Source organism: Crocodylus siamensis, chromosome 10, assembly GCF_052110815.1.
Source record: "Crocodylus siamensis isolate JL-2025a chromosome 10, ASM5211081v1, whole genome shotgun sequence".
NCBI classification, from domain to species: Eukaryota; Metazoa; Chordata; order Crocodylia; family Crocodylidae; genus Crocodylus; species Crocodylus siamensis.
In genome coordinates, this window is record NC_143404.1 from 15,987,357 (window position 1) to 16,011,652 (window position 24,296).

Sequence of the window (24,296 nt, forward strand, 5' to 3'; positions counted from 1 at the left end):
TTGTCACTTAAGTTTGAATGTTTTCTTCTTTTTTTGCAAGGATGAGACATCACCATAATGAAATCCAGGAGAGTCTAATGCTGGCACAAACCAAAGACCCAAAAGAAGAGGATGGCCAGAACAACAACCTCTGAGACTAGTTTATCTTCTGCGCTGGTGTCTTTCCCTTTGAGTTCAATGCACACCTACACATGTTTGTGAAGCTTGGCAATAGAATTAGCCCACTGCTACAAGGACACTACAGATACCCCAGCACAGGGCTTCTGAGATAGGAGCTTATATGGCCTTCCATTCCTCCTTCCTCCTGCATGCAGGTGAATACTAGGGGCAGTGATGGTACAGCTTTGATACTGCCCCCTGGAAAAAGCCTGCCACAACAAATAAAGGCCAGCTTTTCCTCCCGTTTGGCCTGGTTGTAGGAACTTGACCATGAATGAGAAAATGGATGAGACCTTTTCAGGACAAATCCTGAGTGCAGGAAATAGGTGCTTCCTTGGGACAGGATCCTTGCTTGCACAGCATTTGGTACTGAGTACTTTATCTGGTATCAGAATCAGTTGATTACCAATGGGAAGTTACAGAAGGGTATTTAGTGCATAGATAGTAGGTCTGTCACATAATGTTGGTAGTAGCGGTGGATGAGCACCAGAAACAGCCTCAAACTGTAAGTTTGGATTCTCATGTGGGCTTCTTAGTTTGGACTTGCCTTTAATTGTTACGAGCAAAAGAGGATGCTCTGAGCGGTAGACTCAGAGCAATATATAAGAAAGGTGTTTTTGGAACTTGGAGTCTTTCTAATATTCTTAGTTTGTGTTGAGAAAAACAATTCAGTTTCTTCTAGCTTTAGTCTGTTTTCTAGAGCAGGCAGCAATACTTTTTCTCAGCCATCCCTGTTAACATCCTGACTTCCCATTAAAATAGTGAGAGATTCATCACACTTGCCTATTGACGATAATGTAAGTAAGAAACAAAGTGAAGAACCTGATAATCAAATACACAATCAATCCTTTAAAGTCTTTTTTTCCCTCGAAGATTTGGCAGTAGCAGCCAGCATCTTTAGTGAAAGTTGCTTTTCTTTGCTTTGATACACATGAAATTGTTTGGCACCTTTTGAGATTAGTAGTCTCTGTGGTTAGACTTTTTTGAAATTAAAGCAAGACCCCAGCAATGAGGACTGTGCCATCATCTGATGTAAATGTCTTCCCAAACTTAAGCTTTGAAAAAACATGTTCTCTACTTGCAACACATAAAATTGATGCTAATAGACTCTTGAGTGTGATGGATACATTTGGAAACAAGGGTAAAAATGTATTTTTGCACAGAAATTCTAGTGCGCCTTTTGGGTATGTTTCAGGTTAGAGTTGCCTGCTGAGAACTTGGTTAGTTGTGGAGACCCAGGGGATTTGTATCAGAGATGTCTCTTCACCAGACTGTTGGCATCTTCTAATGGTTTGCTTAACATGATGCATTATTGCTGTAATTCTTGGCAGGAAAAACTATGATGTTTCAGAGGCATCATTAAAAAAAGTGAAATAGTTTATGATTCTTCTCACGTTTGAAAAAGTCTTATTCAACTATGGTAGAATTCAAAGCCTAATGGGAAAAAAATGACTTTATAGTTCTTTTCTGGCCAGTTTATGTCTAGCCTCATAGTTAAACATTGTTTTTTGGTTCATTCCTTAAATTGTGTTTCTTGCAGGAATCTGACTTGGAGTTCTCCCTTATCAGCTCTCCCTTACCAGTTCCTTAGCATCTGTCGGGACGCTTGTGAATCAGACTGGTAGTTTACAATGGAATATATCCTGGCTTTTAGATGATGTGCTGTTTGTTTAATATGCACTTTTGCTTCTTGAAGCATTTTACTTATGAAGTTGATTTCATAAAGGATATCGTGCCAAAGTACCACAATGCACAAGAATTTATTGTTGCAGGTTTTGAAAGCCAGCAGTTCGGCATCACTTCAAGATTTGGTTCCCCCCCAAGTTCTTTTGGCTTTGAGTCATTGGCAATTAAAACAAAAGGATCACAGACTTCTGACAGTTGTTAATATATGCTGCTTGCACCACTTTGTCTTTCCAATCATTATGTGCGGGTTTAGGGAACAGACTTCTCATATATTGGTGTGATAGAGCTGAGCACTGAGCTCACAAAAAAGGATAAACCCTTTGAACTATGAAGAAATCACAGCTTTAGTGCGATGATCATTGAGAACAAAGTGCAAAGGATGTGCATTGCATGAGACAAAGAATGCTTTTTCAAGTCCTGAATTCTCTTCTGAATGCTGCTGCCTTTGCTTTTCATATTTTCCCCATTGTTTTCACCTTGACCTCTCATATTGCAAAGTGAGATTTCCACATCTTTTAACTGCCAAAGCATAGCTTCTTTCATTCTGGAGTCAATAGACTCTGTCATATTCAAAATGCCAATGAAGCGATGTTTCTAGTGCTGCCTTCTTTCACCTCAGTTGCTGCTTGTTTCTGAAGAAGCAATTCTCACAATCATTGTTGCCGGCTCTTGCTAACTAATGTCTTTATAAACAAGTCAAATATAATAGAAAATACTTTGCAGCCTTGAAGGCAGAAATAATTTCTTTGTTTGTATTCCCAAAACTAATGTTGTTTTGAGTATTTTTGCTTGGGTACTAATGATAAAAGTCCTTCAAGGTAATTTGTTGGAAATGTCCTTTCATTAGAAGGTCATATTTTCCAAGACGTGCCACAAATTTAAAGAAGGTCCTGTCGTGGGATAAATAGGATTCATCTATTGCAGCCAAGGGAATGGTTTCTATTCTATATGGCCGGGTCAAATCAAAAAACACTTTCGAAAACAGCTTGACAGTATTCCATCAGAGAATTAATTTGGCCTTAGTTTTCTTTACTCATCCTATGATGTTGCTTTAGACTGCTTACATGTGTTCAAATCATCCAGGACAACTCTCCCAGGTTTGTTTTCCTGAGAGAAAAACTTCCATGCAATGAATGACCTGTACTGAAGTTCAAACAGGGCCTGTCTACATGAGACATTTATTGAGGATTAGGCTAATTAGCTTAGCAGTAAACATCTTGGCATTTACACGTGCGAGACTATTAGGCTGGAGTAAACTAATAAACTCTGCAGCAGGGTAGCACTTGTAAATACAAGTACTATCCTGCTGTGGAGCATTTACTCTGCAGTAGCGTACATGTAGACGCTGACACGGCTGGCAGAGGCATGAGGTTGCTACAGTGCGGGGGGCTGCTTGCCAGCTAGCCCCACACTGGAGCACCCTTGTGCCCCCACCAGCCCATCGAGCCAGGTCAGAGCAGCCCCAGGCTGGCAGGCTGACCCCCTGGCCCCCCTGCCAGATGGGGCACTCTGACCCAGCTCAATATGCTGTGGTCCCAGGCACGCACACAAACAATGTGCCTGGGAGCAATATACTTTGGCGCATTATGGACTAGCGTTTATTGCTGCCATGTGTAAACACGCTCCTAGAGAAGCAAAGAGACGGCAGTGCAGACACTGGGCAGCCATGGGGCCCTAGAGCACACAGGTATAGCCTGGGTCTCAGGGTGGGAGGACTGGCTGGGTCAAATGTGGGCAGGGATCGGCAGGAAAGGTCGGGGTGGGGGGGAATCTGCACCTGTTCTATGCACAGAGTCCTTCTGCCCTCCCCTCCCGCATGCTGTGCTGTAGCCCAGCTGCTGCCAGGCAGAGAGTATGCTTCCTGGCACCCAGATGCTGCAGTGTGATCTAGGCAGGGAACAAGCCAGGAACAGAACATGTCCCCTAAGTGCTTCAACACTGGATGTTTCCAGCCCAAAAAGCACTCTGCTCCCTGCTTGGCTGGGACTGCCTCATACTCTCTCTGGCCCTGTGTGAAGGGGAGAGAGGAAGCAAAAGTTGCTGGGTTTGTAGAGGATTCTCTGGGCAGCCGCTTCACTTGTATTGTTCCAGAGTTATTTTTTTCCCAAAGTGGCCACTTGTACTTTGGGATAAAAATTACAAAGCATGTACACTCCTGATTTCTCCAGACAGAGTAGGGACTCTTCCCGGCGAAACTGAACATCTGTCCAAGCCCTTGGTTGACATTTTGGTATACAGTACCTGTTCATATGACCTGCCAAGCTTTGGTTTAAAATTCATAAATGATGCCACATCTTTAGGATCATCTGCTATTCTTTTATCATAACGTCTAGAAAGAGGCTTCCCTTTTTTGTAAGAGACCATAGTTTCAGCCAGGACAATTTACAATATGAGTGAAGATCAGTAGCTAATCTAGGAACTTCAGAACCGCCGAGTATGAGCTGACTCATCCAAAGACAAGTGCTGCCTGTTCATGGCATGTTGCACAGCATTGCCAATCTCTACAGAAAACAGTTGTTGCTGTTAAATAATCAACTTGCTTTTTAGCCACCCCTGACGTCTTCTTAAGGTAGGAAGCTGCCTACTTTACCTACCCTTAATTCTGGCCTAGGTAATAGCAGGTGGGGCTGGTAGGGACACAGCTGATTGGGACGAGGCAATGTGGAGGTAGCAATCCATCCTAAGCAGTAAAAGGCAAGTGTGGCTACTCACTTAGGATGTACTATGGATTAGGTATGCTGCTGGCATAAGCAAACACAACTGCGTTGAATCCAGTGGGGTTCTGGCCCTTTTGCATAGAAGTAAATTTTAGCTTTCGTATTTAACTATGATTGAACCTCAGCTTCTTAGGAATAACATTGGACCAAGTTTGATATCGGTTTAAGCAGCCACACATCCCATTGCACTTGTGTATGCCAAAACTGAAAACTAACCCAAGCACTTACTTTATAGTAGTGCTATGAATTACATACTTTAATGCATTGGCAGCCTTGAATGTTCACCTTTCTTGACTTCTTTCCTGTTCTCATTGAGTGGTGAGCAATTCATGTCCTCGCTGCAAAAGCCATTCTTTGCCTCTCCCTGTGCTTTCCTTTCCCCTTCTGTCTGAATCTGATCAACCAGAAATCCGAATAAAACAAAATCTGTGGCTCCTTCCCAGACACTCAAAGGCCAGTGTTGTTTCTGAGGTCACTTGCATTTTGAGCCAAAAAGTGAATTTCCGTTGCTCTGAGCCAACTAGATCTCTACTTGACTTTTTATTTGAAATGGGCTTTTCTCCTTCATGTAACTAAGCTTTCAAAATCTTTCAGCAAATGACATCTGGAAACTACAACCTGAAGCAGGACTTTGTCCCTTTTTCTGATGTATTCAGAAAACTTGAGGGGGAGCCAGGTTTATTTTATCATGGGATGACGTGGCAAAAATGAACAAATAATGGACAATGCAAGTGACTGATTAATATTATTAATAAACCATGTTCCAGGGTTTAAACAGTGGCTGTACTATTTGCTTGTGAAAGAACCACTTCATCCATATGCTTTAGTAAGCAGCTGTCCCTGTGGGTGCTAAAACCTCTCATCAGACCCTGTATGAGGTTGAGTTAAGGTATCTCATTAGAGCAAGTAACAAGATTTTGAAGCCATTGTCTTAATCTGTCTGATGTCACCCCCCCACCACTCCACTATAGAGACTATTGCTGAATCCTCTCCAGAGTCTGTCCCATATTTGAGTACTTTCTCCAGCAAGCCTCACTCCATGAGTTCCTCCTGTTTTCCTTGTGCCAGTAACTTTACATTCATAGTTCAACCCAGGCTGGACCCTTCTGATGGAGGCAGGTTAACGAATCTGCTTTCTACAGGCACAATAAGGGTAGCTGGGGCCAGGGAGGGGGTTAGCAATCCAGGCATGTCGGGAGTATATGGAGGCGTGTACTGTCATCTGTTAGTCTGCTTCTTTTTCATGATGTTATTTAACACTTATGTGTTATCAGAATGAGCCTGTGTTTTACAGCACTAAAGAAAACCAGCCCCGTGATCTCAGAGCACTGAAGGCACTCTGTATGTCCATTAGTCACAACCTCCTGCTGTGAGCAACTGAATGCAGTTCAGGAAGTGGCTGGGGCTACTCAGACGCTGTGCTTTGATTTGCTATAGCACGGCCTGAATTCTTGATGCCTCTAGATGAGTACCATGGCTCGTCTGCAAGGAGCACAGCCGCATCTAGTGTTGAGGTGCTTTGGACAACATCTTGCCCTCCCCACGTAGGGCCGTGGTAGCCATGTGTGTTCTCAGAGGTTATGCTTTGGGAACAGTTACAAGATGGTGGGTGTTCGTGCTGTGTCTTTGCACACTCCTAGCATGACCCTCCACTCATTTCAATAAAGCTGTCAGAGCCAGCAAGGAATTATTTCATCATTAAAATTGGTCCTGTCAGGACATGTCTATATGGCAAGCTTGTTGGGTCCGGCAGTCACATCCTCGAATCTGCTGTGCTGCTCTATGTGGCGTGCTTGCTTCCCAAACCAGAAACAGCATTACCGAATCTGTGCAGTGTTTTAACTGAGCTAATTAGCAGTGCCAAATTATATTGCTAGTTAGCGTGCTACCATACCAGGGTGTCACACGGATGTGGCCACACTGGTTCTCTCACACTGCAAGCTGGTGACTGTTGTGAGGGTGCCATTCATTGCCCGGCACGGTTAGCTTGCTACATGGAGCTGCCCTCAGGCAATTAAATAGATCATGGTTACTGGAAAATGTCATCTTTCTACAGTTAGTTTTCTATAGTCATTCTTAGTTTAGTACATGCTTAATGAAGTACTAACTAAATGCACAGTAATTACAGTTACTGCACAGTAGCACCGGCGCATTGTTTTTGACCAGCATGCTACTGTGTAATGTTGAGCTACTGCACAGTAAGCGTCTTGTGTAGATGCACCCACTTAGGAGTGTCTGGTTCAGTTCCTGACTCTACCAACATTTCTCTACAACTTGCTATATCTCCCAGTTATGCAGCTGTATGAAGGGGACTGCTCAAACTCTAGAGGGGTGTGGTGGGATTGTCTGCTAACATTTGTGAGATGTTCTGATACTGTGGAAATGGGAGATCGCCAAAAGTACTTTGAACAAAACCCTAACAGCCGGTATCAACAAGTGCCAGGCTTAGCGGTCAGTCCTGTGGTTTTCTGTCTTATACGTGCTACAAAACTGCTACTGCATCTTATGAACAAGCCCAGGTAGGATTTGGGGTCAGGTTTGAAACTGGTTTTGGCAGTGCTTCCACCAAGGCATTATTAAACCCTTAAATGTAGGGACCTTGTGTCAGGAGGTTGATACAAATCAACAGGGTTAGGTGCTTCATGATGGAAGATTGCCCAGCTCCTGAGCTTGAGGTATTTCTCGGGCTAGTAGATGTTGTCGAGTCCAGAGCTGTTTTGAGACCTGGAGGCTTTTGTCCTTACAGCACCTTCACTGCTTTATCAAACCTTTTTTTTTCACTGGGGGGAGACTCCTGACAGAAGAGACTGTTCCCACGACCCCAAGGCTGAGCCCTCTACCAGACACTGGACAGCCCTTTTGTGCACTGATTTCTGATCTTGGAGCTGCCAAGAGCTCCCATTCAACCTGAGAGAGGATAGATATGCTGCTCAAGCTAGCGCCCTAGCTTTTCATCCCTGACAGCTGAATCAGTTGGTTTACACAAGCTGATGCATTCAGTGTTTTAATCTACAGATGTTTGCAACAATTTACAATGCAGCTGGTCACTGCTCAAGCAGAACTTCTAGTTACATGCTGTACCCATTCAAAAAATTAGTTAGCATTGGTCATGTCTCCGTAGGTATAACCTACCTAGCTGTTGCATGTATAGTTATGGTATGTGACGATTATCCTTAGCCTTTGTTCCTCATCTTCCCTCACTTTGTAGCAGATGTTTCTTTTCCTAGTCTCATTGTGTATTATACAGTTCAGAAACCTTTTGCCCCAGAAACTGGTGTACTTCTTAAGTTGACCATTCCAGGGTCAGCTCCCAAGAAAGCATTGCCTCCTGCTTTCTTGTTGTCACTGCGAATATTTCTCCTGAATACAGCTCCTCTTTTTGAAGAGCAGGGCGACCAAAGAGTTGCTGTGGTCCTGACCTAACTGGATTCATGTCTTCGATGATAAAAGTAGAAGTCTGGAGCATGACAGCACATGTTAAATGCACAATGTCTCTGGTTTCTATCACTTCCAGTTTCTTCAAGAGTTTCAGGTTCTAACTTCAGATAACATGAAGCTCCTGGATTTTGCAGTGCAGGTATATTGCAGGTTTTTCTTTCTTTTAATAGCCCTTCTGTAGTGGGTGCTATATATCTTATATACCATGACCAGCAAGCTGTTTCCTACACCTCAAAACTGGCCTGTAGGTTCTACTGATCCATGGCAAGCCTAGCTGAGGTGGGGTGTGCTGTCTGGGGTAGACACCTTGATGGTTCTTTTGCAGCCTGTGCTGACCTCTGTGGCAGTGTAACTCTGCTGGGAACAACGCCTGAGGTAGTTATCCAAAGCTAGCTATCCAAAGCTAGCTTCTTGTACATATAAGTCTAAGCATATGGTTGTTCCTGGACTTGAAGCCTAAGGCCAGTATGCTATTTCATATTACATGCCAAAAATGATTGTTAGCCAGCCATTTTAATTGCTAGTTTTTGGGATCTTTGCACACTGAGTGATCCCAATTCTTTCTGCAGTAGGCGCACATTGCCCAATAGGCTGCACCCTCACTAGGTGCTATCTGTGTGCACCTGGGTGGGCACAATTATTACTGTAACCTGGTAGTCAGAAGGCCAAGAACAAGCTAAGGGGGATGTGGCTCAGTAAGATGGCTGCTAACCTGGAAGGAAAAGGACCTTAGGTTAGAGCCTGGATCCTTGCACCTAACTGAGCAGAAACTTCCCTACCATTCTCCATCTATTTTTACATGCAAAGTCCAGTGGCTCATGGGTTAATTTAGTTGCATTAGTAAACCACACAAATGCTTCTGGTTTCTCCTGCTCTGCAATACAGAGTATAACAAGTCCTGTATGTTGGCTTGCAGCTGTTCATTTCTGGTAGCTCAGTGCCATCTTGCGGTGGCACATTAGTACTGCTAAGTCTTGCTGCTGGCATCCACGCTACATCCCGGATGTGGAAGCTTCTCTAGACACAATACAGAACTGTTCTCAGAATAGCGCTTAAGGGGTCATTGGCCAGTTTTGCCTGTCTCTTGCTGTGAAAGCAGCAGCATTAAGGTCATGCATGAAAGCAGCCAGTCACCCAAACCAAATAGATAGAAAAATGAGAAGGGCTCCTTGTTTGCTCATTAAACCCATAGAGATGAGAACTCCAAAAAAATTTTGCAACGAAAGCCAGAGAAGACTGTATTTCTCCCTACTGACTGTTTCATGGACAGCAGCGATGAGATGAAGTTACTGTTAATCCTCTACACAGTCTTACACTGTCCTCATCATTATGGCCATCTTCATCTTGCAATACCCACATCCCATCTTGGACCAGAGTTATCACACACTTTAGCAGCCTATACCACATTTGTTGTCTGGTTCACCCCAAAGTCTTTCACAGATGAGAGGCGCTTCTGTGGTTTATGCTTAGGACAGAAAGTATAGTTGGGGGTGGGGGGGAGAGAGAGATCTCCCACCACAGTACTGGTATCAGATAGTAACTGATAGTATGGTGATGGTTGCAATCACTGTAAGACAAGAACTATTATTATACCTGACAGTGGCATGTCAACCACTGGACCACCTGCTGCTGCACACACTCCAAAGATCAGTATTTTCAGAAAAAGAATTGAGCAATGCCTGGAAAAGGGCTCCCAGCATGCTGCATGAGTGGACCCATCATTCAGTCTTTCACAGCAGTCTGGGAATGTCCCACATTCAGTTCAATGCCAAAAGGCTTTGGCTTAGAGCTCACCATTGTCAGTTCTTCCTCTCTCCTGTGTGAAAAAAAGTCCTAGCCAAGGATTTCTAGACCAACAAAAAACAGATTTGAACACAAAAAGTGTATAGTTAAAGATTCCAAAACACCCCGTGTACGCTGACCTGATGCTGCAATCACATGCGGAGCAGGTTATTTAACAATGGAAAAGCCTTACTGTTCCTGGGATATGCTGCGGTTAATATTCTAGCTGTACTGCTGGTGAAACCTAGGTTTGGTGAACACAGTTAGATCTACAGAGCAGTAAGGAAGCAACCTTTAACCTGCCACCATGCGGAGAAGGCTCAGCTTCACAAAATAGCCATCATCTCCGTTCTGTGGCTGATGCTGGTTCCCTGCCATTGTACAATAAGCCATTAAATGAACATGGACAAGACCAGACAGCAGCAATTGGAGGATGTGAACGCGTGTGCTATTTAGGGAATGTATTAAAACCACCAACTTTCACCTGACGAACTCTGCAATATCAGGGAGACAGTCCTACCCTGCACTGAGGAAGACAGGGCGCAAATCAAGAACCTAGCTGTGAAAGGCTGAGACTGCAAACAAACTTCCAGGAAAAGTGGCCAAACACATGTGTATTTACTGGGAGATGAGGCAGGTGTAGGAGGAGATCAGCCCAAGTGCAGCCTGCAGAGCCACAGAGCTCACAAAGGAGGATTGCTCTTAGTAGCTGCGACTCCCTCAGATCCCAGCAGGCACTTGAAAACTGAAGGTTGGGGCATAGAGGAGAAGGCACAAGCTCTATCTGAGATGACAGAGGCAGGTTTGTCTTGGATTTGGTAATCCTTGGACTTCCTTACAGAACAGAAAGGGAGTCAGGGACCGAGAGAATTTCCCTTTTCGTATTCTAGAGACGGAAAACAAACTACCATAGCCAGTCATCTGGAAGGAACAGCTGCTTTCTGTTTTTTAATAAAATGTACAAAGTAATAAAATCTCTTACATGAGGCGATGCAACAGAGGTGTTACAGAGATGACTCCAGGCTTCCCAACAGGCCTCAAGGCATGACGCCATGCCGACTACATCTGACCAGTACCGAGTGGCAAGAGAACACCGACACAACACAGACCCACCTTGTCCCTACTCACCTCCCACTAACCCGCCCCCCCGCGACCTTCCTCCCCACCCACCCCGCCCCACACTAAACTCCACGGCTGATTAGTCCCACATAACCCGCCTAGCTAGTTTCTTCATGTCACGGTCGTCCCAGCTTTCTCCGTCCCCTTCTTACGATGCGGCATCACACAAGTGTTCAACATGTATATTACAGACTCTTAACTTAGTGACCGGTCTGATTTGCATGCATGTAAAAATAAAAACAACAACAACAAAAAATTAAGGCTATGCATAAACAAAAAAACCCCAAAGCAATATCTTTAAAGCTAGGTAGCAAGTAGCATTTGTGAAACATAAGGCTTGAGGCTTATTGATTCTTCAGATCTGAATGGTTTCCATTTGTTTTTCCTTCTTAAATACCAAGGTACCATTTTTTTTTTTCCTTCTCTTGAATATGGATTTTCCTTCCTGGCTTGGGTGCTTAACTCAAGGACGTTATATTGGAACGGCCTCCAGGGGGTGCTACAATGCGCTTGCTTGCTGAACGCACACCCTCATCAACCTGGGTACCTGTAATTCAGACCAAAACAACAACCAAAGAGAGGGGAGGCAGGCAGGTTAGAGGGTTTCCTTGAGGACCATGCCATCAGGAGGTGCAAGGTCACTGCATACCCCACCGGAGGCTCTCCTCCTCTCCATTTGCCTGCTCCACCCTAAACAATCCCTTACTGCTGCCCGACAGCCAGCAGCGGCACTGACTTCCCCCTGGAGCTCCCTCCTCGACAGAAGCCGCATCACAAGGAAGGAAGGGGCTTGGGGCCAGTGAAAAGGCCTTTAGTAGGTGCGTCAGGCTTGTGACCAGAAATCCAGTTACTTTAGGGCAAAAAAGGGTTTAAGGTGTGCAGATACACTGTAAGCCCCCAGGCTTTCCTTAGGCTGGGCAGCTCTCCTAGTCACCTCCACCACCATTTATGCTAAATCCAACTAAATCCCACCTTATATATCCTCTGGGACATGGTGCTGTGGGATAATTCAAGCAGCAGCACCTTTCAGCTCACGCTCACCTGACAGACTAAATCCAGACTGATGGAGATTCCTGACCGGAGGAGTCTGTCGGGTGGGGGATCCCTTGGTGGAGCCTGCAGGGGTTCCCCCTTTAGGTGTGGCAGCCAGGTCGAACACAGGCCCGTCATACATGCCCCTGGGTACAGCATGCATCTCGGCCATCTATTGCAAGACAAAGCACAGAAGAAACAATGACACTGTTTCTCTTAGGCTGATGAGGACCGTTTCTCTTAGGCATTTAGGCTGCAGACTTCAAAGCACTGAAGTTAGCTCGGACAGCTCTGCAAACAAACTGGCTTAGGAGCTAGAAGCAATCTAGTCATGGTAGCACGTACCTCACCTCAGGACGGCCTAGTTTGTCTTGCTTCTTGGTCACTAACTGGCTTGTGGGGTTTACAGCACCTTCTCACCCACCTCAGATACCTTCTAAAGACCTTTAGCCTGCCATGGATGCACACACATACCCCTTGTCTGTTGACAGGCTTTCTATGGGACTTATGCCTCAGACTTACTATGCCTCAGGTCCCCATTTATAAAGAGTTATAAAGTGACCAAGAAGCAAGGCAAACTAGGCTGTGCTGAGGTACATGCTACCATGATTAGCTTCTGGTTCCTAAGCTGGTTGGTCTGTGGAGCTCTCTGAGCTAACTTTAGAGCTTTGAAGTCTGAATGCCTAAGAGAAGCGATGAAGCACAACAGAAAAGTTCTTCACTGTGGAGTAATGTCACAAGAGGTAGTTTGAGGTCTCTCCTGCACCCCTGCCTTTAGACATTTTTTGTCTACTCTGTGCCCTTCAGCCTGGCCTCCCGGAAGAGCTGTTGTACATAAACAGACCAATGATACACCCTGTCCAGTTTCCTTCCTTTGGGGGTGACACATACACCATTACATTCAGATGTCTGGGCTGCTGGTTTTAAAAGTGTGGCCCTTCCAGCACAGTTACTATGGCAGGAAATTCAACTACCAGGGAAGAGAATGATTCAGGAAGGTAGGTCTGCTGGTGCCACCCATTACGTCTACATGAAGGCCCTCAGGAAGTAGTAATTTCTTCCCACACCCAGCGGCTCAATCTCCCATGTCCTGGGCTTCCCCACTTCCTTACCTTCCTCCTGGCTTTAATGCGTTTGTAGACATAGTCTGGGAAAGGACTGCAGGGGATGAAGCGCCCAGTCCCCTGTGTCACATGCAGGTTGCCATCCTCCAACATGATCTTTCCTTGGCATATGACAACCAACGGGACGCCATGCAGCTCCATCCCTTCAAAGATGTTGTATTCAGCTGCCTGTAACACACAACCAAAGACAACAGGAGCAGGAAATGAGGCACCAGGAACAAGAGGAACTAAACCATGTAGCAGGCTGTCCAGCCTCGGGCATTAACCAGCACTTGCTGCTTCAGAACTGTGTAGGGCCAAAGACTGGAATGAGCCCCAGCCAAAAACAAGAATAATGGGGGATAGGATGTGTTCAAGCTGCACGGGCAGAACTATGTGAGGAGCCCGGTCCTGCATTATCAGATGGAGGTCAAGAGAAAGTTGCACCAGCTGAGCTGTGTCAGGAAGCCTAATGCGGGCTGCTTCAGATCAGGATAGACAGTTATGTGCAGCCCTGGACTAAATGAGCAAGAGGTGGTGCCAGCCTGGATTCGCTGTTAGTACTGCCCACCTCCCAGCGCTAAGCATCTTAACTCTGCCATTTTGGTCTTTCTTCAGCTGCTGACATTCAATTAAAGGCATGCAGGGACCTGATCTGCGATTGCTACAATTTTGCCTCCTACCATGTCACACATACATGGCAGGATACCCCAATTTTGTGATTGGGGATCAGACCCCCAGTTGTGCCCTGCTTGCCAGTAGGGGGAAGCCAGGGATCATGATCCTGGGCTCTCTCTGCACCTGCAAAGGTGCCTAACAAGTAGCAGGTTGCCAGCTGCCTAGATCCACCAGGCTAGTCTGAGCTCCACCAAAGCTGGCTGACAATCAGTGGACCATCGGCTGAACCAGAATTGCACTGAGGCTTGAACCAGCCCGTCAAACCACGGTGCCGTGTGCACACATTCATTTTGAAGTGTGATGGAAACCAGCCACAAAATGATTACACATTCTTTAATAATTTGTGGCCGGTTTTGCTTTTTGTCATGCTATTAATTGCATGAACATGTAGCTGGGTTACACTTTAAGATGCGATTAACTGGTTAATTGCATCTTAAAATAATGTCTGCCTTAGATTCAGGGCCCTTAGATTCAGCTCTCCTGGATGGAGGTACAGAACCACTGATAGTTAAGCTACCCTTCTCAGACATGCCCAGTCCAAGTACTCTCCTGCCCAGCACAGGACTTACTGATTGGTGGCTTTTAGCAGTGACAATCTTCACTGCATCAGGATCCCATATGACCAGGTCACTGTCTGACCCCACTGCTATTCTCCCTTTCCGTGGGTATAGGTTGAAGATCTTGGCTGCGTTGGTGCTTGTCACTGCCACAAATTGGTTTTCGTCCATCTTCCCAGTCGCCTGTTTAGACAAAAAACAGAAGGGCCATTCCTAACTCCACAGATCAGTAGTATCTCAAGGGGAGGGGAGGAAGGATGGGAACAGCATCCAGGAAACAAGTAAGTCCCTTATGTGAGCTTTGAGACTAGAAATGCAACAAGTCTAAACCAAAACAGCAATCCCCTTTAAAGCTGTGAGAATCTACCAAGGATCAACCACTGAAAGCTAAGGGCAAAGCTCATCTCCTCACATTCGTGTAGAAAAGAAAACCCCTCTATTACGAAGTACTTGGCTTTTGAAGATGGGTATAAAGGCAGGGCAAACCTGGGGCCTAGCAACCCTCAGAGATGTTTGCTTTATCTGTATAATTCTCTGCAGTTTTCAGAGACCTTTCCATAGATTCAAAGCCATTAAAAATGGGGTCAGGAACATTATTCTTGTTTTACAGATGGGAAATCGAGGTGCCTTTCCTGTATCACCTGGGACACCAGGGCACGAGATGGGTCTTGCAAGTCTCCACTACACCATGGTACTGCTTCCTGCTTCACTGGTTTTAGCTCCTCTTACAAAATGATGTCAAGTGCTCATATGACACGGTCTTGCTCTCCTCTTTCCTTGGCTTATACTAATTAGCCATTGAGAAGGGACATTCAGACCATGTCTTGTTCCCTGGGGTAGTTCTTGCCTGAATCACCCTCCCATCATCCCGGTCTGTTTCTTACCACTGCCTTATCCCAGATAACAGACATCCGCTCCTCAATGCCATTGGTCCCTTCAGGGATTGCTGTGAAGTTGTCTTTTCCAATTGCCTTCTGTGCAGTGCTGAACGTACAATGAGCACTTCCTGAAACCTGCAGGTCCCCACTGCATGGGACAGGGACAAAATGGTTAACATAGGATATTTTAGCTTCAAGCATGATCTGCTCAAGTGCAGAGACAGGAGGATCAGAGTGATCTCTATGGTTGCCCGTGGTTCTGTCCATTTTCTCTTTCCAGGTCCTGCTCCTCCTCCATTTCTATTCTTTTCTATTTATACCTCTTCCCATTCGGCCAAGGCCACTTCGTGAATCAGAGTTTGGAGCGCTGTGACCTGTTTCGTCCAAATGAACCGCTTGCCAATGATGCAAGCAAACCTAAGTTTACAAAGGATGCAAAATACCTCAGGTGCTGGAATATGGGGGGACATGAAAGGAAGGCAATAACCCAACTCTGGGGAAAACTGCTGGCAGATCTCTTAATGGCAATAAGTGGCTAGGACCTTGTGACTTTACAGCATATTAGAATGGGACACTGACCTCAATCAGGACAGCCTTTACCTCCAAGGGGATGAGTCCTGTATTAATCCTTTGGAAGGAGCATTCCCCTGCTAGATCACAGATGTCACTCCCCAAAGCTTCATTATTTTTCTTATGTTAGACAAGGGGTAAAGAAAATTCTCCCAGATTTTTTAAACCTCTGGGTCATTCCCTAGGGATATTCCTCCCATTGCCGTGTCTCTGAAGTCTCATTCTCCTCCTAAACTTACTGGCCCTTCAGAACAAGAAACCTGTTGCATGCTCAGGACACTGCACAATAAGGAGGCTGTCATTAGCAAAGTCGAGAGGGATTCTCCAGCCCCTAGAGGCTTGTCAGTTTGCTACCAGAAAAGGCAAGGCTGGGGGGTTCATGCTGGGCACTATTCCCACTTCTCTTGTACAGCACACTTGAGGGTGCAGCACTCAGTCTCTCTACTGGGCAACTGCATCTCTCCCATATCTCTGCAGTCCCGCATCCTTCCCTTAGTACACCCTAGGCCACACAGGTGCCCTTTCCACCAAAGGCAACCAAGTGGGGTTCAAAACATGGATGTGAATGGTTAAATGATTAATCGTTTAACAGGTAAGACCAGTAACAAGTTGTTATAGCTAATTGGCTATTGGTTAGTGCAGGGTGGGGTGAAGTCTGGCATGGAAGTAGGGGCTGGGGAGGAGGGAAGCCATGCAGTGCCTCAGCAGGAACTGGAAGGTGGCAGGGCAGGCAGGAGAGTGGGAGGAGGAGGAGAGAAGAGACTAGTTTCCACTAAAGATGGAGCAAGCGGTCGAAAAGAAGCCCCACCTGTCTGTAGCAGCATGCAGCTCTGCCTCCCCCTGCACTGCAGCAGCCAGTCCCGGGCAGCTGTTTGCAGTAGGTTAGAGCCCGCTCGCCACCCTCTGCAGTGCAGCTAGGGGCAGCAGCACAGAGCAGCTGGCAGCCAGGCTGGAGCAGGCTCCCCTCCATCTGCACAGAGAGCAAAGGAGTACGCAGGGCTGGTCCCAGGCTGGGCTGCAGCAGGGGACAGTGTGGGGAGATGCTGCTGCTGCTGTTGCTGGGTGGGGAAGGGAGTGGGGGAGCCTGGCTCCACTTTGTGGGAAGTCCTGCAGGCAATGGGGGAGGAGGCAGGGAACACCTGCCCTACGTGTGCAATATGTGTAATTGATTAACCGATATTATTAGAAGAGTTTAAACAGATAATTATTTAGATAATATTTACATTCCTTGTTCAAATGAACCTCAGCTTCTCCAAGAAACTTTAATAACCATCAGCTTGTACAGTAGGCAGGCAAGCTACTTTGGGCAGAGGTGATATCTTTTATCAGACCAACTGAGTAGCTGGAAAAGAAAATTCCAACTACTCAGTTGGTTTAATAAAAGATACCACATCTACCCAAAAAAGCTTGCCTGCCTATGTCCTTAGACCAACACAGCTACAACCCCAAACCCTGCAGCTTGTACAGTCAAGTTAGAGCTATACTCTTCACTATCTCAAACTGCTCTACAACAGTGGTTCTCAAACCTGTTTGAGACTCCAGGCACCCCATGGAAAATGCCAACTTTTAGTTTCCACTATGGAAAAATATTAGAGTAATTCTTCTGTAGCGAAAAATTCAGAAACACAATAACAGGTCAGAGTGGTTCTGACACTGTGGGTTCCTATTTGAAATCTTTGGATTTCTCTTGTCAATCATGTTTGCACACCTAACAGTGCTAATATTTGCATGACACCCTGTAACAATCTTGAAAGGATCTCCAGCCATCTCAGGGTGTCACAGCAGCTTGATTAAGAATCACTGCTTGAGAGAGAGAGACTTAATAAAGCCCTCAGTGACTGAGCTCCTTTCTCTGGTTGGCTATATTCATATGTTCTGACAGCAGAGGGAAGTAGCGAGTATCTTTAGCAAGGAACTGTTACATTGTTCTCTAGAAACTTCCTGGCTCCTGCCTATGCAGAGACCAGAGGATGCACAGTAATTAGGAAGTCATTTTGGTGGAGTGGGAATAAACCCCGCCTTTAAGCCATGTCTAATGATAAGGAAACTACAGTGATTGCTGGGTTTCCAGATGGACCAGGCCTGAAGCAGAAAAGCAGTGATGCAATTATGCTGAGTCCACAGATTGTGTGTGCAAACCTGGGTTTTAATCCACTGATAATCTCCATCTTCCCTTTATAATTTCTGCCATATGTCTGAGCTGCTGCAAAGGCAGAAATCTAACAACAGGGCAAAACATTCCCTAAATGCACAGCCCCACTGGGGCCTCTTATTACACTAACCCACTCTGGACAAACAAAGGAAGCAGTACCCCGAGGTGATCTGTGCATAGCTCAGGACAGGCATGTGTGGGTTTCAAGGGCTACGTGGTTCTTCCTTCTTTCCTTTTTTCCAGCTAGTAAATGTGGTACTCATGTGACATAAGGGATGGATAAGGCTATGGAGGGGCCATGTTCACTATTTTACAGCTTAACCACAGGTCTGGCTATCTGCCTCCAATGTTAATCTGCACTATTTGAAACCATTTCATTTCTGGAACATGCAGGCAGCACTGCTGGTGCCCTCAGCACTGAACTGGGCTACTGCTGGCTAACCCAATCTTAGAACGAACCACAGCAATTGCAAATGCTTTAAATCCTGACCATTTTCCCCACACCCCTAGCAAAGCCTCTCCGTCTGGGCCCACACAGCATGGTCTTTCTGGAAACCATTCCTGTTACCAGTGCTTTGAACAAAAACATCATCTGATGCCCAACAAGCAGCACCTGCTCAACATACACACTCAGGAGTAAAGCCATTAATGTGTGTGTGTTGTAGATCTGGCTGACAAATGGTTTAATGTACTGCATGGCATTTCTGTGTATCCATGCAGTTAACACATCCTCCTGGGAGAAGGTGGGTACCATCCTTTGTGTAAAGCTTAATGGGGCCACAAGTACCAAGAGGTCTTGGTTAAATGTCATTTGCTCCATATTTTCAACATAGCAGAGGAGGAGATGGAGAATTCAGCTGCTCACTGAGTACCTCCAAGGCAAAGCTCTCTTTTCTGCGCTTGTAAGTTCAAACACCGCAGCTCAGGACCTCTCAGAACCTGGAGCATTGGAAATTTCAAATGCAGTTTTACAGCTGGCCACCAAACAGTCCAGGATTTTAACTGTGTGTCTCAGTTGAAACTCATACTCTCTGCCAAATCCACCCCTGACACTGATTCATTTGAGTCGTAGCCTTCACAAATGACGCTGACAACACAGCCACCTGAGGCACAGGCTCTCATGCCTGGGTGGAACTGGGTTCTCATGGCCCCACTGTATTCAGGGGGAGGGCAGGTAGATTTTTTTTCTCCAAATGCAAACCACTCACCTGGCCAGTAAGGAGTTGATGTAGTCAGGGGTTGTTGGATCTGGACTCAGGGGCGGGGAGGTCACAAATGCAGCAGCCTTGGCCCAGTTTTTGCTCCAGTAGTGTGTCCCATCCGTTCCAAGACTGGCTGTGATAGGCTCACCAAACACCACATTACCTGGTGGGGAGAGACACAGATGGACCTCTCAGCACGCAGTGTGATTTGGCTAAATTTGGAGACATTCCCCCTTGCGAACTGGACCTTCCACATTGGTCTTTTTTGATTTATGACCCTGAACACAAGAGGTTGGTGAGAAGCAGCAGTGGGGACTACCTGTGGCAATGGGCCAGGTACAGTCCTGGTCCTGGCACTCAAACACCTGGGGTTTCGAGCTGTTGGTACTACAGAATTTAGGGGTTTGTCCTGAAAGTGGTCACTTCTCTCTTGTAAGACTTTACCTGACTGAGCAACCTCACGAGTTCCTAGCAAGACAGCCTGGCCCCACCAGGAGGGCTGCTCTACTCCAAACTTCACCCAAGCACTCTAAGCAGCAGTGTGAATGCAGGAATCCTGCGACCTGGATTTGTGCCTGTTGTCTTGTTATCTCTGCCAGGTACCGTGATGAAAAGCATCCTGGAAATACCTGGCAGGAGTCAGGGGTCCTCCCGATTGGTTGCTTAGACTGAGAGATTGTTACGGGCAGAGGAATTTAGCTGGACCAGACACGGGGCAGCAGTTCAGTATTCTGGGCAAAGGCTCAACTTCTCGCATCACGATTCATTTCTATCTCTCTGTTACCTTTCCTTCCCCCACCCTCATCTCCTTCTCTTGACATTTTTCAGTTAGGTAAATATTTTCCAAATGCCGTAAGGGTCTGGCCAGCTCCAAGATCACACATCTAGTCTCTCAATCATACACTAGTGCCATTCAGCAAATGCTGCAGCTTGCTCCAAGTGAAGGACTGAATTGGACTGCCTGAGGCAGAGACCACCAGGCTTTCTACAACATTAATGCTGGTCACAATGACAGCTGCTCCACCTCCCAGCATTTCCACCCTTTCTACACCCTTGGCAGCAAACAGATTTGAGCAACACTCCTCAATGCTCTGTCTGATTGTTGTTAGCTCCACTAGGATATAAGTTTCTTTGGGATAATTTGTGGAGGCCCTAAATTTTCCTCCAAGCCTATCATTGTAATGCAACGGGCTGTTCTCTTTCCCTGCAAGGCCATGAATTGCGGTATTCTTTGATGCCCCTTTCATAACTGAGTAAGGATATATTTTTTCTCCTTCACTCGCTTGCCAAAAAACAGCTGAAAAGGGAACAGTGCAGCAGCCCTAATTATAGGAACACAGGGATATTGAACATAAAGGGACCTCGTTGGGGTCCAACTCCTAGGTATTGTAGGCAACCTCATCATCTCACCCCATTCAAATTTATCCAATCTCCATTTTAGAACTAGGTAGGCTGTTTGCCCGCACTGCTCCCAATGACAGCTGTCCCTAAGGCCACATTCCCACCACGAGACTGATCCAGCTTGGCTCTCAGGCATCCACACAAACGCCTGCGGAGTAGAACAACGGGGTAGATCTGGAGGTTGGGCTTCAATCCCAGATCCTGCTACACCCAACAGTGAAATGGGAAGGTCCTATAATTCAGGCCTCATACACTAAGGGCTGGCTCCAGTGAACCAAGACTTTCGAACACGAGAAAAGCACGTCTCCCAGTCAAAGGCAGAAGCAAGGAAGAAGAGAGGGGAGAGCCATGCTTTGGATAGGGAAAGGGAGAACAGGTCAGTCAGCTTCTTCATTTATCATGTCTTGGGAGGACAAGAGCAGGTAGGTTTGTACTGGGTGGGTGCAGGCAGTTTCTTCCCCTGCCAGAAGCATCCTGCCTGCCAGATGCAACTCTCCCCACTGCCAGAAAGGCGCAGAGGCACCCGCTGAAAGCCTCGGCCCATTGGGAGAGGCCGGGGATATTTTTAGCAGGTCAAATCACTTACATTAGGACAGTTCGTGTCCTCTTGGCAGAGAAAATGCTTTCTGGTCTTAAATAAACTTTGGTATTCAAACCATTGACCCACCAGCCCAGAAAATGTTGCTACCTGATGTTCTCGCTTCTGGCAGGCAACCAAAGGCAGATCCCCCAGGCTGAGAACAGGCCTCCCATTAATCACAGACATTACCTGGTGACTAGTGTTATGATGGTTTTTACATTCCGAGAGGTCAGAGAAAGACTGAACCTCTTTCTGTCTCTCTCTCTCTCTCCCCCCCACCCCCACACACATTCACATCAGCTAGTGACACAGAAACCTTGGTGATAGGTACTGCAGAAAAAACAGATAGGTTAGAGAGCATGCCCAAACACATACCAACGGTTTCCCATTTCATATAATGGTCAAGATAAGTTTGCACTACTCACACTTCACTAGCTCTTTGCAAAACCCCATGCTGACTGGCTGAGGTGATGTGGGAAGCACTAAAATAGGTCAAGGGACGAATCTCCTTGCTTGGAGCAAAGGCAAGGGCACAGGACCCTTCTGAACAGGGTGCCTAGCCACACAAAAACCCAAAGATGAAAAAGGAAATCTAGGAGGGATGAGACAAAGGCTGCCCACCTTTTTTCCTGGCTTGTGAGATGAGGTCTGCAGCACTCTTGCTCATCACTTTGGTCACATAGAGAGGACAGTTGGTCTGGCTAGCAATGGTGATGGCACGGAAAACAGCTTCAGCTTCCAGCTGGAAGAGCAGAAGTAACACACAAAGGTTGTAAATAACCCATGGGGAGGACAAGATACCAGCTACCTAATAAAGGCATGAATCCTACTAGTGCAAGGTCACTGCACATGTCCAGGGGCACCCTCTGCCACAAGAGCATCCACCCCCCATTGTGTTTAAATGGTTCACTGAATAAAACATATGCTGCCCATCATGCTGATCAACGTGGTCTTATTGCTGCCATGTGCTCTAGGTGAACCTGCCGATTTTCCTTCATTTCATTCTTAGTCTGTGAACAATTTGGGACAAGTGTCATTGGTTTTGTGGTCCTAAAGCACCTACAGTTTGTGACCAGGGCTCCCAGGAACTGCCACAAACCTACAAGATCAAAACATTGTGTAACACTTGGGCTGAAATCCCGATAGAGAAGCTTGACAGTTTTCAGCAATGTTGAATTAGATGCCGAGCCCTGAACAGAATCTAGATGCAGATCTTTTGCTGTTCACTACCCAAGCCCACCCGCTCCTTTGCACAGCTCTTTAAATTAGCTTTTAACAACGATATGCAACAATAAATCTATTAAATGCTACTTATCCAAATAACAGGAAGAGCTTTCAAAGGAGTATTATTAACCTATTTTTCAGTGGAGAAACTGAGGCATGGATGTATCAACTAACTTGCCCATGGTCACACAACAACCCAGAAACAGGGCCAAGCCTCCGAGTTCCCATTCCAACCCTCTTTCTATAGGAGTGTGCTGTCACTACAGGATCACTCTGCATTTGTTTAAAAATTAACATCTGGCTGTGCCTGTGGATGAGGCTATTTTGCTGGTAGCTCTGTTTCTGTCTAAGTCCGTTTGTGCTGCTAACCTGCTGCTCGGCAGTTCAGCCTCCTCTGACATCAGCCTACACTTGAATAGCTTGTTTGCTGTTAGGCCTGGGAAGATTTTCAACACTTTAGCAAGCAGGATATCTTTGGCATATTACATCACCTCCCGTTAAGCATGAGCTATACCTTTGTAAAGGGCCGGCCAAGATTTTTCTCCATGGTTGGTTTCAAAGCTTCAAAATTAGGAAGTTTAAAAAGAACCCTCCAAACCTTAAGATAACATACCTATAAGAAAAAGAGGCCTATTCCTCTGGCATTCAGAGGCTGCCAGCTGGCAACAATGCAGACAGAACTTCTTGGATCATGCAAACCCAATTCCTCCCACATACTAGGTAAGCTGACCAGCACACACACCTTCACACTATTTCCATCAGGGCTGTTCGACTCAAACGAGCCTTCCATTTAGGCTCTAAACCAGTTCTTGGGTTCAAAGAATAACAATGTAAACACTGAAATATTTGTACATGCACTTAAGAGCCAATACACTAGATTTGTATCTATGCAGCAAATCTACTGTATTCAGCTGTGGCACTTTCAAATATGTTCTGTGCGTGGCATTTGCTCATACATCCATTTTTCTTTCCAGCCTAGTGCTTAACAAATGGGTTTGTACTTTTTGATTTGACCATGTCTGCAGTGCAAAAAGGGAGCTTTTTGAAGCACCTGATATCCTGTCACAGAGAGGTTGTGCTCACATATGCAGAATGTGATTTGGGTACATAGTTCCTAGGTAAACAGTTGGTCCCTACTGCTTCTTCACCTGGTCCTAATCCAATCCCATCATCATCCCCTGCATGTCTGCAGAACTGGGCATGCTACAAAAACCCGTTTGATTATGCTCAGAAACCCAACCCTTGTCCAGTGAAGCTGAACTCTAGTAATGTTTCTACAATTGTTCCTTTACTGAAGGCAGAAAGGCAAAGTTCTTGAGAACCAAATGATCAAAGCAGCAAGGAGAAAAATATTTACCCACACAATTCCCATTAAGATCAATGAAAATCATGCTGTTAAACTCCTTGCACGAACAGTCTTTTATAACATTGAAATGTTCTATTCAGCTTCTCATAAATGAGCAGCACTCCTATCTCCTGCATTTTCATAAATGTTAGAGGCTGGAAGGGACTTTACAGATCATCGGTTTTTGCAGGGCTCTATCAAATCAACTGCCCGACTAAGAATCAGTGAAGTAGCTCATTGCCCATCTGACTTCACATACTCATGAACAAACTAGATTATGTTGGGTTCATCTGCATGTGTCAGTCATCTAGTCTCTATGAGGAGACAATTCCACACGGACAATGCTTGGACAGAGGAATGTAGTCCTATACCACTGTAACAGTGGAGGTGTCTTGGTAGATGTTGGGTAGTAGATGGCCTGAGCTCCCAACTTTGTGGGTTTGGGAGAAGAGAAAATACAGGAAATACATAACACCACAACCTTAGACTGATTGTCGCATTGGGGAATAGGTGGGATATAAACTTCTAGCGAGCATCACTATCAGAGACCATGGCATGTCAAATTCCAATTTTTCCTTCATGTTTAAAGCGCCGTTCTAGTAATAAAAAGTGGCTGCGTACAAACAGCAGTTCACTATCCAGCAGTTTTGCTCTCTGTGCATATCGGGAGAGT

At 45.8% G+C, this 24,296-nt stretch overlaps 2 protein-coding genes across 6 annotated transcripts in view; one reads left to right on the top strand and one right to left on the bottom strand.

Moving 5' to 3' along the window:
* The window catches only part of STK32A (serine/threonine kinase 32A), a 73,656-nt gene extending 68,175 nt beyond the window's left edge, over window positions 1-5,481 (top strand). For all 4 annotated transcript variants that reach the window (XM_090065331.1, XM_090065329.1, XM_090065333.1 and 1 more), the window contains one exon: window positions 41-5,481. In XM_090065331.1, the coding sequence (XP_089921457.1) occupies window positions 41-134 (94 nt within the window). In that variant the 3' untranslated portion in view covers window positions 135-5,481. The remainder of the gene's footprint in view (window positions 1-40) is intronic.
* Window positions 5,482-10,702: 5,221 nt separating this feature from the next.
* The window catches only part of DPYSL3 (dihydropyrimidinase like 3), a 78,218-nt gene continuing 64,624 nt past the window's right edge, over window positions 10,703-24,296 (bottom strand). For both annotated transcript variants that reach the window (XM_090020539.1, XM_090020540.1), the window contains exons 8-14: window positions 21,676-21,796; window positions 19,080-19,236; window positions 15,156-15,297; window positions 14,284-14,454; window positions 13,046-13,225; window positions 11,943-12,105; window positions 10,703-11,448 (exon numbers count right to left, since the gene is read on the bottom strand). In XM_090020539.1, the coding sequence (XP_089876665.1) occupies window positions 11,360-11,448; window positions 11,943-12,105; window positions 13,046-13,225; window positions 14,284-14,454; window positions 15,156-15,297; window positions 19,080-19,236; window positions 21,676-21,796 (1,023 nt within the window). In that variant the 3' untranslated portion in view covers window positions 10,703-11,359. The remainder of the gene's footprint in view (window positions 11,449-11,942; window positions 12,106-13,045; window positions 13,226-14,283; window positions 14,455-15,155; window positions 15,298-19,079; window positions 19,237-21,675; window positions 21,797-24,296) is intronic.